Here is a 13,047-nt window from a genome sequence, read left to right as displayed (position 1 = left end):
TCTGTGCCCAAAATCTCTTTAGCGGCAGCTGGTTTAATCTGGATTATATGGTACAGAGGCAGGGGTCTTCTAAAACTCTGCTGACTGTTTGGCCTGGTATGTTGTGTCTAACCTCCCGCCTCTTTGTGTCCTCGGTAGGCGCCTGCTGCTCAGCGGACGTGGCTCGAGAGCTGTCCAGCCTTCCGGTGTCCAGCGTCAACGACATCCATTGGAACCGCTGCCGGAGCCTCAGCGCCTCGTAAGTAGCCCGACGGAGGCGGGGTCAGTGGGGTCGCGACCTCTAGCGTCAGGTGGGATTCTGGAAATGATGCGATTGCAGTAACTCTAGTGGGGCCATTAGAACTGGCGCACTGAAGACTGCGTAAGAGAAGAGCGACGCAGAGCGGAAGGATCCCTGGAAAGATGTTGGCTGCACATCAGTTGCACCTTTGGCCCCTTGTTGTCATGGTGTCAGGGCTCTAAGTGGGCCCGTTAAAAAGCAGGAGCTGAGATGGTCCCTATCGGGCTCTTCATTTTTGCCCGCACCCCCAGGGTGGAAAAAAAATCTTAACTGCAGCAGTGCCCCCCTTCACAGCCTTTGATGTAACTTCAAAGAGACTTGTTATAGTATTTTCACAGGCTCATCATTTCAGAAGAGCAGCATTTTCAATATTATATACAACAAAGCCACAGTTGTTCCTTATCTTATGCAACTAATAACCATTGACTAAGCCAATAGTCCTGGCTTGTAGGTGTAATGTTACTTGTATTATATCTATGTCTAGATGCAGTGACAGAAAACAGTTGGGCGACTCACTATGCTCAGCACAGATTTTTAGCTTACATGTTTTAAGCCACGCCCTTAAGTGCATCAGCCACGCCCCTTTAAGAGACCCCCCCCCCCAATATTTTCATCCCACTTAAAGCCATGCTTGGTGTCATAGCAGTCTGGTGACTTGGCAAATGGTTAGGTTTCTGGGGTCTCTGTTGACTTATGGAAAGTGTTGTCCAACATCTGTGGGTTTAAGTTGGAGTGGTGTTTGAGGTAGTTAGGGATGTGTGGGACTGCAAAATGGTGTATCGTGTGTCAATCTTCCGCATGTCTTCGTGGGCAGGGTGTATGCACGTGAAGACACTCTAGATCACGTTTAGCATGATGTGCGTAATCTCAATGTCATTTAGGTTTAAGTTGGCAGAGTGTGTGTAGTGTCAGGTTTATCTGAGTCTGTACCGGCATGATGTGTGTGCACACTGACAGATTTCTGTTAGTCGATGTTGGTAAGCTGCATGCAGTGCCTGATTTGTTTGGGTGTCTGTTGGTAATGGCGCATTTGGTTTCACGTTTCTTTAACTCTGTGTTGGCATGGCGTGTGCAATGTCAGGTTTCTGTGGGTCTACACTGGTATGTTGCTGGCAGTATCAGGTTGTTGTGGGCCTATGATGACATGGTTTATGCAGGGTTACGTTCTTGTTGATCTAAGTTAGCATGATGAACACAGTGCCAGGTTTCTGAGGGTCTCCAAAGGAATGATGTGTACAGTCTAAGGCTTCTCTGAGTCTACGTTGGCATGGTGTGTACAGTGTTATGGGCATTTAGTATAGCGCAACGACTCACTTCTGAAGGAGTATCTTTGCGCTTAACAGAGTCAGGACAGAACAGCCGGTCAGAACAACCAGGTTTTCAGATGTTTTTTTAAACTTGTGAAGTCAGTACGGGAGCGAATATATAAGGGAAGCCTGCTTCAGTGGTAAGGGGCAAAGTATGAAAAGGATCGACCGCCGTATCTGGACGTACAGATACAGCAGGAGCACAATAGCAGTTTGTCTTTTGACCTCAGGTTTCTACTGAGCAGTAGTAAGTAAGTTTCTCCCATCGACATACTGGACCCTAACCGGCCAAAGATTTATGTCTCAGACAAAGAAGTTTGAACAGGCATCTTTTCCTATCTGGGAGCCAATGGAGAGCAATAAGCGAGGAGGCTGATGGTAAGCCTGGAGGAAGTTTGCTAACCAGGCAGCTGTATTCTGAACGGCCCACAGTTTAGAGAGAAGTGACTCATTGGATGTTAACCGTAAGGGATTCCCATAGTCAAGACAAGACAACTGTTTATTGAAGCTTGAGTAAGAGGTCTGGATCTTAACGGGAACCACTGAAATACTTTCCTGAGTAAGAGCATGGTGTCAAAGCATGCACCACAAATGGACATACCCTTCATGGGCAGGTCCTCGTCAAGGAGGACACCAACATTTTTAGCCGTCTTCCTGGGAGACAGCGCTGATCATAGCTCAGTGGGCCATCAATCATCCAACCAATAAGTTTGAGCTTTTCCGAACAACAAGATCTCCGTCTTGTCGCCACTTAGCTGTAGAGAGTTATGGGTTAGCCATGTGGCAAATTTTTTCATGCAGTCGATAAACCTATTTAACATCATCTGGGTTTTGCCCAAAGGAGATGATTAATGGGGTAACATCTGCCTAGGAGAGCATTAAAAAAAAAGACAACTATCTGGGCAAGGGACGCCACATAGATGTTAAAAAGAGTGGGGCTCAAGGACGATCCTTAGGTCACCCCTTACCCAGAGGTAATATCTCTGAATGGAAGGTGTCAAAGGAGACCATTTGGGTCCTGTTGTTCAGAAAGTCTTTAAGCTAGTCTAAGGATGTCCCCTGGATACCTATCATAAAGTTGAATAAAGATGGAATCCGAGACGGTATCCAACGCTGCAGACAAGTCAAGATGGACCAACATAGCCTATGTAGGAAGGTGGAGTATTATGTGGTGATGCTGGTTAGGCTTCACCATGCAATACTCACAATACTCCACAGATGGCCCTTGGATGCACAATAATAAATCCTTAGCTCAGTCCTGGTAAAGTGGCAAAGAGAAGTCAGGCGTTACTAGAGGAAAATGTGTTAAGCATTTCAGAGTACCAACATGGACAATAAGTAACTGACAGAGCTCGAAAGAAATCCAACATGAATTTAGAAAAATAAAGGAGATTTTTATAAAAATGTGGACATCAAAATGAAGTCAATTGGATAACTGTAATAGGAGTTGTGGATTTTAGAAGCAAAATTTAATCAGCGCAAACTGTTATCATTGCGGTCAATGGGAAAAAGCACTAGTGACAATCCATCACTTGCAGGTCGAGTTGCATGGAGCCCAAGGAGGGTAAATGTGATGCGGGTCCCAGGAACAAGCCATGACAGTCAGTTCGATTTTATGTGTTTCAAGAAGCCCGGGTGCAGAGTTATCCTGGCTGTCCTTGTAGCTGAAGCAGGAGCCAAGGGGGAGCCTGTTTTACCGCTTACACAGTGCTGGTTGGGAACCGGGTGCAAAAAGTCTATAACCAAGCCACTGCTGATGTCGGATGAAGGTTTTGCAGGATTCCCCTGATGTGCAGCGTCAAGTAAAGGGCGTGGTTGCTGGCTTGATGAGCATTAAGTCTTGGAAGCAGTAGTTAAGGTCAGCAGAAAGTCATTTTGACGTTCAGAGGAAACCGGTAGCTGCCTGAAACTTGCTGGAATTCACGACTACGTTTCCCACAATGCATTGAACTATCTACTCTTGGGGGCGATCCCTCAAAGGGCCTGAAGGCCAGCAATTTATTGGTTCTGGTATGTTGTTTTTACCTGTGGGGTGCAGGGGACTAGTGTCATAAGTCCAGAGGATATTGAAGTTGCCTTTGGCTCTCAAAGGGGTCCCTCTGTCTAGGAGACCCAATCTTTGGTCCAGGACGAGTCACAGTCGTGCAGTACCAGGAAGGTTGCCACAGGTGCAGAGTATCACACCTTTTGTTTGTGCAGCTCCTGTTCTCGCAGACTCAGGTCTCTTCTTGTGACCTTTGTTGCAAGTCAGATCAGAACTGAGGATCTGGTGTCAGGGTTAGCCTTTAAATCCTAGATTTATGGGCATTAGGGTTGTGGGTACAGGTGCCAATGGGCTACCAGACCCAGCAGCTAATCCACCCCTAAGCTGACCACATCCAGAGTTGTGGGTTACCGTTTCTACCCCAAAATCCTCTATTGTGCTACTTAAAAAATGGCAGAAACCTTTCTTAGCTGTATAGACCAGGTAGCCACCCTAGATGTGTGGCTAGGCCCCTGGGGATATGCATCTCCTGAATACCTAATTTCCCTGCCTGCCTGGGTGCAAATGTGTCTGGGGGAAGGCTGTTTCCTCCTTTGGGAGACAGTCTGGTTGCTTATAACAGGTGGTGAAGGCTTTGAAGCGCACCGCCTTGATGTTCCACTGTCAGGGAGGGAGGTTTGACCTCCTTCCCGTCCAAGCTATTGTTTGACTCCTGGGCTAGTTCAAACCTCCTGTCAGGGGGACAGATTCCTGTCTTGGCGGCAGCAGCTGTGGGCTGGCAACCAGGTGGGCAACCTCTAAGGTAGCCATCTGGGTGCTTGAAATATCATATTCGAAACATGATTTGTGTTAGGAATGTTGAGACACGTTGTTTGATACCAAATATTACATATTTCGGCTTAACCATAATTGAGCTGGTGACCTCCAGTATGCACTGGTGCCAGCCCATGTTATCCTATCCACTGATTATCACTTATAGTAGCCTTAAATGGTAAAGACCACTATAAGGACATGTAAGCTTGAACTGATATGTCCTCGCCTTTAATATTACGCACCCTGCCTCCTGGGCTTAGGAGGCCTCCCTTAGGGGTGACTGACATATATTAAAAATAGTGCATTGACTTTGCCACACATGGTGGGTGGAAAAGTTGAGATCTAGCAGTTTGCACTACTCCTGCAGTCTGCAATGGCAGTCCTGCTATCATCAGTTTAATTGGGTCACACAAACAATGCAGTGACTCCTGTAACACCCTTGCCCAGGGTACCCCTGGTACTTTATACTAGGGACTTGTGGGAGCGTTAAAGTCCTATCCAACTGGGGTTGCCAATTCACTTGTATCAGTTTTAGGGCGAGAGCACTGACACTGGGGCCTTGGAAGGAGGATTAAGTGCACTTTCAGAGTCATTACCATCACTATTGGAGTAAAAAGTGGGAGGGTGACTATACAAAAGGGCCCTTTCCTACAGATGGCATTCCAGCATCTAGAGATAGACTGCTAGAGACAACTACTGTCACCAGGGCTGGTTGAGTACTATGAAAAGCTCTAAGGCCAGGCTTTAAGGGGTCCAGAAGATGATGGTCCTCCAAGTAGGATGAAAGTTGTTTATTCACATAGAATTCAAGAACCTGGCACAAGACAGGAAAGAGTGAAAAAGGCAGAACTTTTGCAGGCTCTTTTGAGTCAACGTCAGGTTTCTCTAGAATGAGTGTGACTTGTGCAGATTATCACTCAAGTGGCACAACAGCTGAGGTTAACAATTTATTAAATAAGGACGTGATGGTAGGGGTGGGTAGAGTACACAGAGCAGCCATTATATAAGGAGGACAGAGATCTGCAGGTGAACCTGATTTAACTTTGATAAATAGTTCTGACACATGCACGTGATTGATATGCTCAAACTTATTAAGAACTGCAAAAGAATCCTAGGGGAGAGAATTTTTTTAATGCACAGATCAGTGAAGGGTAATTAGGTGGTAAAAAAAATTCTGATATATTTTCGCCTCAAAATGATTCACCAGGGTATCACATAAAATGTGAGAAGCTGGAATAAATAAGGTGCAAAAAAGTGGCTTGGTAAATTCATTTTGTACCTTCAACGGTTCTTTAGCAGAATTTCCAGCTTGGTTAATCCTGCTAATGGTGTAAAGTCTTAGCATACACACTCCCTGATGTTACTATGGTTTGCCCCTAAGGCTAATTTATATCTCTTTTTATCAGCGGTGGATTTCGAGGCACAACATCCTCGTTCTAATCTTCTACAGCTCGTCTTTTCATGCCTCAATTCAACTGAGTACCATGTGGCATTATGTCTGATGGTCTTAGGAGAACTCTGTTTAAAAGGGATACCTATATAAAATGGTTAAAGCAGAATTTATATCTGGAGTGTTTTCTAGATTTGGAGCACAAAAGGCTGGTTCAAAAACACTGGAAGGAACTGCTTCCAGGGTCTCATCATAATACAGCCAATCTTTTTGGCTTTAGGTGACTACCCATAACCAGAATCTGAAAACTGATGGACTACTGATCAGTCCAGATGAAGAGCTCTGGGGAGTCAATGTGGAGGTGCTGGGAGTTAGTAAAGACGAGGCCCAATGTATGGCCAGCAATTCGGGTAGGACCAACAACCTTCTGATGTGAAGCTATCATTTCGAGATTAGTCAATAGGAGGGAAATTTTAGTGTCAGAGACAATTTCTGTGTGATAATTAAAGTCTCTCACCAAGAGGAAATTGTCCACGGCAAGCACATGATGTGCTAAATGTTCTGCTAGTTTGTGGCTAAAGTCCTTCTTAGAGCCAGAAGGGCAGCACACTAGAGCACCCTTCCAGAGATCACCGTGAGTGGTTTCTAACTTGAAAACACATAACTCCATTCGATCAAGAAGATAAGAATCGACAATCACCTTCAAAGAGTCCAGGAAAGCTGTAACAGTGGCGTTACCAAAACTGAGGGTGCTCCCGTCCAAGATATGCTGAGGGGGCTCCTCACACCCCTCAGTATGGATAAGCCTGGGGGACCCCCACACCCCGGGGGCCTTTGTTACGCCCCTGAGATATAGCAACTCATCCTCCCTCATGGTTTCTCTATCAAGTGTAACCAACTTATATTTGTCAGGAAACGCAATAGGAATACAAGTAAGAGCCAATCGGTGCAGCCAGGAGTCCGTGACAAATCCAATGTCAGGTTGCAAAGAAGTGCAAAAATACCACATCTCTGCCGCATGCTTAGGGATGGACCTTGTGTTACAGTAAAGTCCTTTTAGTGTAAGATGTTCACTAGGGAGTTCTACATATGATTCGTTCAGGAAATCTTGAGTCCTGGGAAGAGAGGTCTTTACTTCACATGCCCGCCCAGATTCTAGGTTAGGGCCTTCCCTATCACTAGATGTCCAGGTCCCAAAGTTGGTAATGGAAGAGAATCCACATTCATGACATGAAACTGGGGAGCACATTGAAGATAGTATGGGCCAGATGCATCAGGGTTTAGCCCATTCTGTGTCTATGGAAAAATGTGGTCATGCATATGGCCCTATATGCGGGACCACCAGGTCGTTAAGCTTTTTAAGCTCATTATTAGTGTAGCAAATCATAGAGGGGGTCATACTCAATGGTCAAAGGTGCAGGGTCCCTGCGGCCTGGCGACTTTTGGGCACAGACAGTCTTGCCTTTGGCACACTTTTGGCGCACGTCCGCGCCTGGCTGCCATTATATAGGGAGCCGACACTGACCAGAGTACCACTGGACCTCTAATCGACCTGAAATGGAGATCGCTGCATTCCAACCTAATATTGAATAAAGTAAAGCCTTTAGCTCCCTCCCCGCAAACAGTGACAACCAGGGCGGACCGAAGACCTAAAGGAAAGATAAATGCAACAAAGTCTGTGAGCGTGTAGTAATCCTAGGTCCTATAGGATGAGTTCTCCTATCTTCCTAGCCTTACTTAAGGTGAGTGTACGGTATCTGTTGGTCCAAGTTGCCAAGGTTTATGCAGCTTCACGTTTTGTTGGTCTACACTGTCCTGGTGTAAAAAATGTCAAGTTTCTGGGAGTCAAATCTGGCATGGTGTGTGCAGTGTACCTTTTCTCAAGTTTTAAGTTGCCACCGTGCATGCAGTGTCAGCTTTTAGTGGTCTAAGTAGGCAACGTGTATGCAGTATCAGGTTTCTTCAGGTCGAAGTTGGCATGGGTCAAGTGGTGTCCGATTTCTGCAAGTCTATTGTAGCTTAGTGTGTACAGTTCAGGTGTCTTGGGTATATGCTATGGGACTACAATGGCTTGATGTATGCATTGTTATAGACTTCATGGTGGCTGCCAATTCTTTATCACCCTGTTGGGGGATCAGTTATATGCCCATTTGGATTACTGAAGCTGTGCCCTATTTATATACCCAGATCTTCTCTCTACTACACAGGTGCGAAGGTTTCCTAAGGCGCGTCGAATGCTTCTATCGTTGCTCACCCCAGGCGGCCCGCTGGCCACACCCACAACGCCCGACAGCCATCATGGGTGTACCACTGTGCCTGCACTTCTGTGATGAGTGGTGAGTACCTAGGAAGGCAGAGGCCATCCAAAAAGGGAGTTTCAAGAGGGGTTTCTGGGATGGCCCAGAACCTAAGGTCAAAATCTTTAACCTCTGGTGCTCGATACTAAACCATAGACAGCTCCAGACATTATTGTGTCAACTGAACATGAAGCTAACCTCATTACAATACAAATACATAGAGAGCCCGGCACGCCACCATTGTGCCAAATAAATATGCAGCTCACATTATTCTGCCAATTGCATATGCAGCTCATAACATCACTGTGCCACAAATGTAAACACTTTAATACTCCAGTTCTATATCCCTGGCTCCTTCCCAAACAATTAAGAGCAAGTCGTCTGCCTCGTCTTTTTTATTGTAGTTCCTGCATCTTTTGGGTGGTAGCTGTGGAGGAAGGACTGACTTCTAGGTGCATGGTGCATGGTGCAAATGTAAACTTTCCTTAGTGTTGCATATGGAAGCTCTCCTTGGGAATCCTGGAATATGCAATTTGTGGTCTCAGTCTAATGGTTAAATGTTCAGATAACAATCCTCTGTCTGATATAACATGGATATGTACTACATTAATATTTGATAACACTCGACAAAAAGTAAAAATGCACTATGGAGGAGATGCAACAATTGCTCTGATATTTCTAGATACTCAAGGTCATAAAGGTGCACTTTCAATCTTCTATCCTAGACACAATACAAATAGCTCATAAAAGCTGTGAGGTGAAAGTCTTTAGCCATTAGTTACTTGTCCCCATTCCACCTCATCAATCAGGCCTCTTTCGTGTGCACCTAGAGTTCCAACACTGAGCAAAATATGGCAACGAAGCACACAGAATAACAGTATTGCACTAAAGTTCAGTAGACAAATGTAGTTAGGCTTATCATAAAGCTATATTTTGGTGCGCAGGGAAACCAAAAGAGGAGTACGTTTTTCCTACAGTTAACACGTGTTTGGTTCTAATGGACTTTTTCAAGGCCTTTGTCGAACATGTCTGAATTCACACCTATGATTTTCAATAATAAAATTGGGTCCAAAAGCACAGTGCTTGGAAAAAATATGGGTAGTGGATACTGTCAGACAAATGGTCTTTATTAGTCAGGTAAAAACTGATGTGTCAAAAAAGCCCACATACCACTTGTGTGTAAGTGAAGGAGTTCCTCATGGACCACGAATGGAAAGAGCAGCATCGCATACACTCAGATGATATGGCCCTATTATAGCCCATTTATCTTCCTGGCACTTGCTACTTGCCTTGAAGCAGCAGATGCAGGGACACTTGTGTTTTTTTAGGCTATTGCATTGGCCTGATCAACATCGTACAATGAACTCCTTCACTTTGTTTAGGTAGACGGGCTGGCGACTGGAACAGAGAGAGGAAACTAGTTGCAAAACCGTGTTTTTCCATGGCTGTGTAGATCCCAGGTAGCCCCACCTCTAGGGTGGGCTGCCAAACTCTTCAAAGCTAAGGAATGGTTCAGAAATAGTGGGCAGAATAGTGCACTCTGGGATTGCTAGATGCCACACATAGCCGAAAGTCGTCATAAGGCCGTAGCGATCCTGGTAGCCCATTGGCTAGTGACCGCATCACTCCCAAGGCACTTTCTGGGCATAAATATAGCACATTGAACCTCAGATCCCAGTCTTGAGACTGCTTGAGTGACCAGGTAACTGTGTCCAAATACTCCTCATTGCCTCCCCTGAATTTCTCCTTGTCGAAATTGGTCGCTCATTCCAGACCAGAGTAGTCAAACACAACTCTTTAAAAATTTTCGAAAGTTTCCAAACTTTACAGTTACCAGTGCTTGGTTGCGCTTTGGATTTAAAAGCTGAGATTTTTTTTGTTGCCTCAAAATCTATATCTCTAGAACCCTTCGGTGGATTTTGTTAATCCTGGTAACTAAAAATTCATAAAAATATACTCTATCTTTATAAATTAATGTCAGATTTCATTTGTGTTATATTACTTTCTTATTCTGTTGTTTGATGCTTCCAAATACTTTACACTAGTTCCTTTGTTTAAACCTTGTTGCTCGAAGCCACAGCTGCCCAGGTTTGAGCAAGAGGTTTACAAATGAGCGTGACTGGACCACAGACAGTTTTGTGAGTGTATTACACGGTGAGGTCTCACAACTAGAACATATAATACAGCTCATCCTCAGAGGAAACAAGAGGAGGAACACCGCTTTGTTACTACAAAAGCCTGTCTATAGTAAGAAAACAGGAAAAGGAAATTACATCCAACATCGCACGACAGGAAACACACAGGAATAACAAAACCAGAAAGGAATCAAGGAAAAAACAGCCATAGTGGAAAAGAGAAAAAACAGGAACAAATACCTGAACAGGACTAGGTGCATAGCAGCTTTATTAGGCAGTTGCAAATCCTCAGGCAGATGATTGGTATTTTGGAGCAAAGAGCAACAGAATGGAGCCCAGGTGCACAAGTAAAGGGAGCCCCAGGTGAGTGAAACTCCCAGACCGCAGCTGAGGGCTTTATGCAGTCTTTCCTGGGACCCAGTAACAGACGGGACTACGCATGGGACTACGATTCTTGGGACACCTAGGTGGCTGAGACAACCTGATTGCAACAGTATACACCCTCTGGGGCCCCAGGCTTAGAAGGAAAGGTCAGAAACATTGACAAACCAACCTAGAGGCATGGATTGAAAAAGCAGGAACCCAAAGACACTGACTAGCAGGACAGCCCTTCTGGTGAATAAAGAACTATAAGCAGAATCTGAAAATAGGAAACACAGATCTCTTTAACTTTGTACCCTAGTTTTTCATCTACTGATACCGGAGATGGGAGGAGAACGCAGATGAAAAGTATATGTCACAAAATGCTTCATGTGGGAGAAATTAAAAGGAGGGTGAATCTTCCAATGTTAGGAAGACAAAGCTAAAAGGCAACAGGAATGATTTTTTGGTTATTACAAAGGGACCAAAAAAGAAATCAAGGGTAAACCCGGACTGGTAATTTTCTAGTGGGCAAGAATCTGGAATACATCCAAACCTTCTCTCCCACCTTAAGGTTTGGTATCGGTCTTCTTAATCTATTGATTCTAGCCTTCATAGCAGTTTTACAATCTTGTAAATTCTGGGCATACACTTTTCTTATCAGAGTCAAGACTCTATAGGCAGTAGCGGCTGGCGGGGCGGGAAGGGGGGAGATGAAAAAAGGAAACTTACCTCCTCACATCTCTCCGCATCGTCCCTCGTAGTCGTCGCCGGAAGAGGAGGCAGACAGGCTCCCCTGACCAATCACAACGCTGCAATGCAGCGTTGTGATTGGTCTGAGCGCCATGGTTCGGTGCTCAGATCAGAAATGGGGGCCTGGGCAACCTGCATGGAGAACATGCAAAGTGAGCATGACTGTTTGTCCAGCCCGAGCGGGCCACCACTCCTTCCCCTACTCTGAGAACAGAGCAGCCCCTCCCCACAAAGACGCTGGAACAAATAAAATTATAATAATATCCAGTTTTTTTCATTTTATTTTTCCTTCATTTCTACTTCTAAAAGCAGTGGGGCGACACTCCTCCATCTCAGTAGAGGAGTGGCAACTGTCTATAGGAAATCAGTAGCAATGGGTACAAGAGGAGTGGGCGATGGAGAAGATGGAAAGGAAAGAGGATGGGAACCCGGGAGACAATAGAATGTAGAAGTTTTGTAGCAGACTAAACAGAGTTGTTATGCGAAAACTGTGCTACGGTTAAATATTTTGCCCAGTTGTTTTCAGTGGCATTGCACAAACACCTCAGATACTGTTAAACACTCTGGTTGACCCTCCCATCGGTCCATTAGATTGCAGATGGTAACGTAAGGACAGAAGTTGATGGATACCACAGATAGAGCAAATTTAGTGCCAAAACCTAAAAGGCTCATCGTTAACTGCTTCAGATCGGCCACACATTTGACAGGATTTAACATGAAGCTATACATCACTGTGAACAGCAGGCCACTAGGAGCAATGCAGGACTAGTTCCAAGGCTGACTTAACACTGTGATGACCTGCTACTCCAATATTGTGACCCAATTGCAGAATATTAATTTGAAGGAGAATATGATATTAATCAATCTCTAAAAAACTACTTGAGCATGTGTAAGCTCAAAGGGCATGAATCAATATTCATGTCCAAAAGGCAGTCTTTCACTCATCACCTTTCTTTATCTGGAGCAGATGGTAAGCTCCATAGAGGACTAACTTTGTGAAATATTTATCACTCTGAACGGACTCAAGGATGTCCTTGATGAATAGAAACAGGTAACTGTCCTCAAAGTTCTTAGGTCTTAGGACATCTCTGGGAAGAACAACAGAGGAGTTCCAGGAGGGGATGTCGACCGGACAATTAGGCCATTCCAAAGGTTGTCATCCAAATCTTTTCTCAGAACGCGCTTCTCGAGCTGGAAAAATAGAATAGATTCTGCCATAGGGAATTATGGCTCCTGGAACTGTAGCGATAGCACAATTCAAATCCCTATGTGGAGGCAGTGACACAATGTGGAGGGAGTGTAACAGAAGAAGGCTTCTGAAGCAAATCAAGAAATCTTAATAAGCCATAGGAATGGACAAGGTCTGGGCCAGGGTGGAATAAGATTGTTTTTCAGAAAGTACTTGTACCAGTGGAGCCCAATAGCCCCCATCTGAATAGCAATTGCCTCTACAAAACTGGGAGAAAAGAGAGACAATGTCAGTTTATTTGAAGCTCTGTGGCATAGTTCAGAGACATGATTAGATCAAAGACAACCATTTCTTTATGATTGACCAAATACACTAAAAGGAGAACAGTGATGGAGGTCACCAGATCCAACATCAATGGAAATCCATCATTTGTTTGTACATGATCCAAAGGTAACTTCTTCCTGACTGGAATTTCGAGTCGCTGGGCGCAGCTCAAGTCCCAAAATCATGTACATTCTGGAGACCCCAAATCTAAAAAG

At 44.8% G+C, this 13,047-nt stretch overlaps 1 protein-coding gene across 1 annotated transcript in view; it reads left to right on the top strand.

Annotated features, from left to right (window-relative positions):
* RTBDN (retbindin) overlaps positions 1-13,047 on the top strand; it is a 103,264-nt gene that overhangs the window by 72,761 nt on the left and 17,456 nt on the right. The window contains exons 3-4 of the mRNA XM_078689233.1: positions 139-238; positions 7,982-8,110. Coding sequence (XP_078545359.1) covers positions 139-238; positions 7,982-8,110 — 229 coding nt within the window. The remainder of the gene's footprint in view (positions 1-138; positions 239-7,981; positions 8,111-13,047) is intronic.

The sequence above is a fragment of the Lissotriton helveticus genome, chromosome 1_1 (genome assembly GCF_964261635.1).
Source record: "Lissotriton helveticus chromosome 1_1, aLisHel1.1, whole genome shotgun sequence".
Lineage (NCBI taxonomy): Eukaryota > Metazoa > Chordata > Amphibia > Caudata > Salamandridae > Lissotriton > Lissotriton helveticus.
This window is presented reverse-complemented; position numbering and strand designations above follow the sequence as displayed.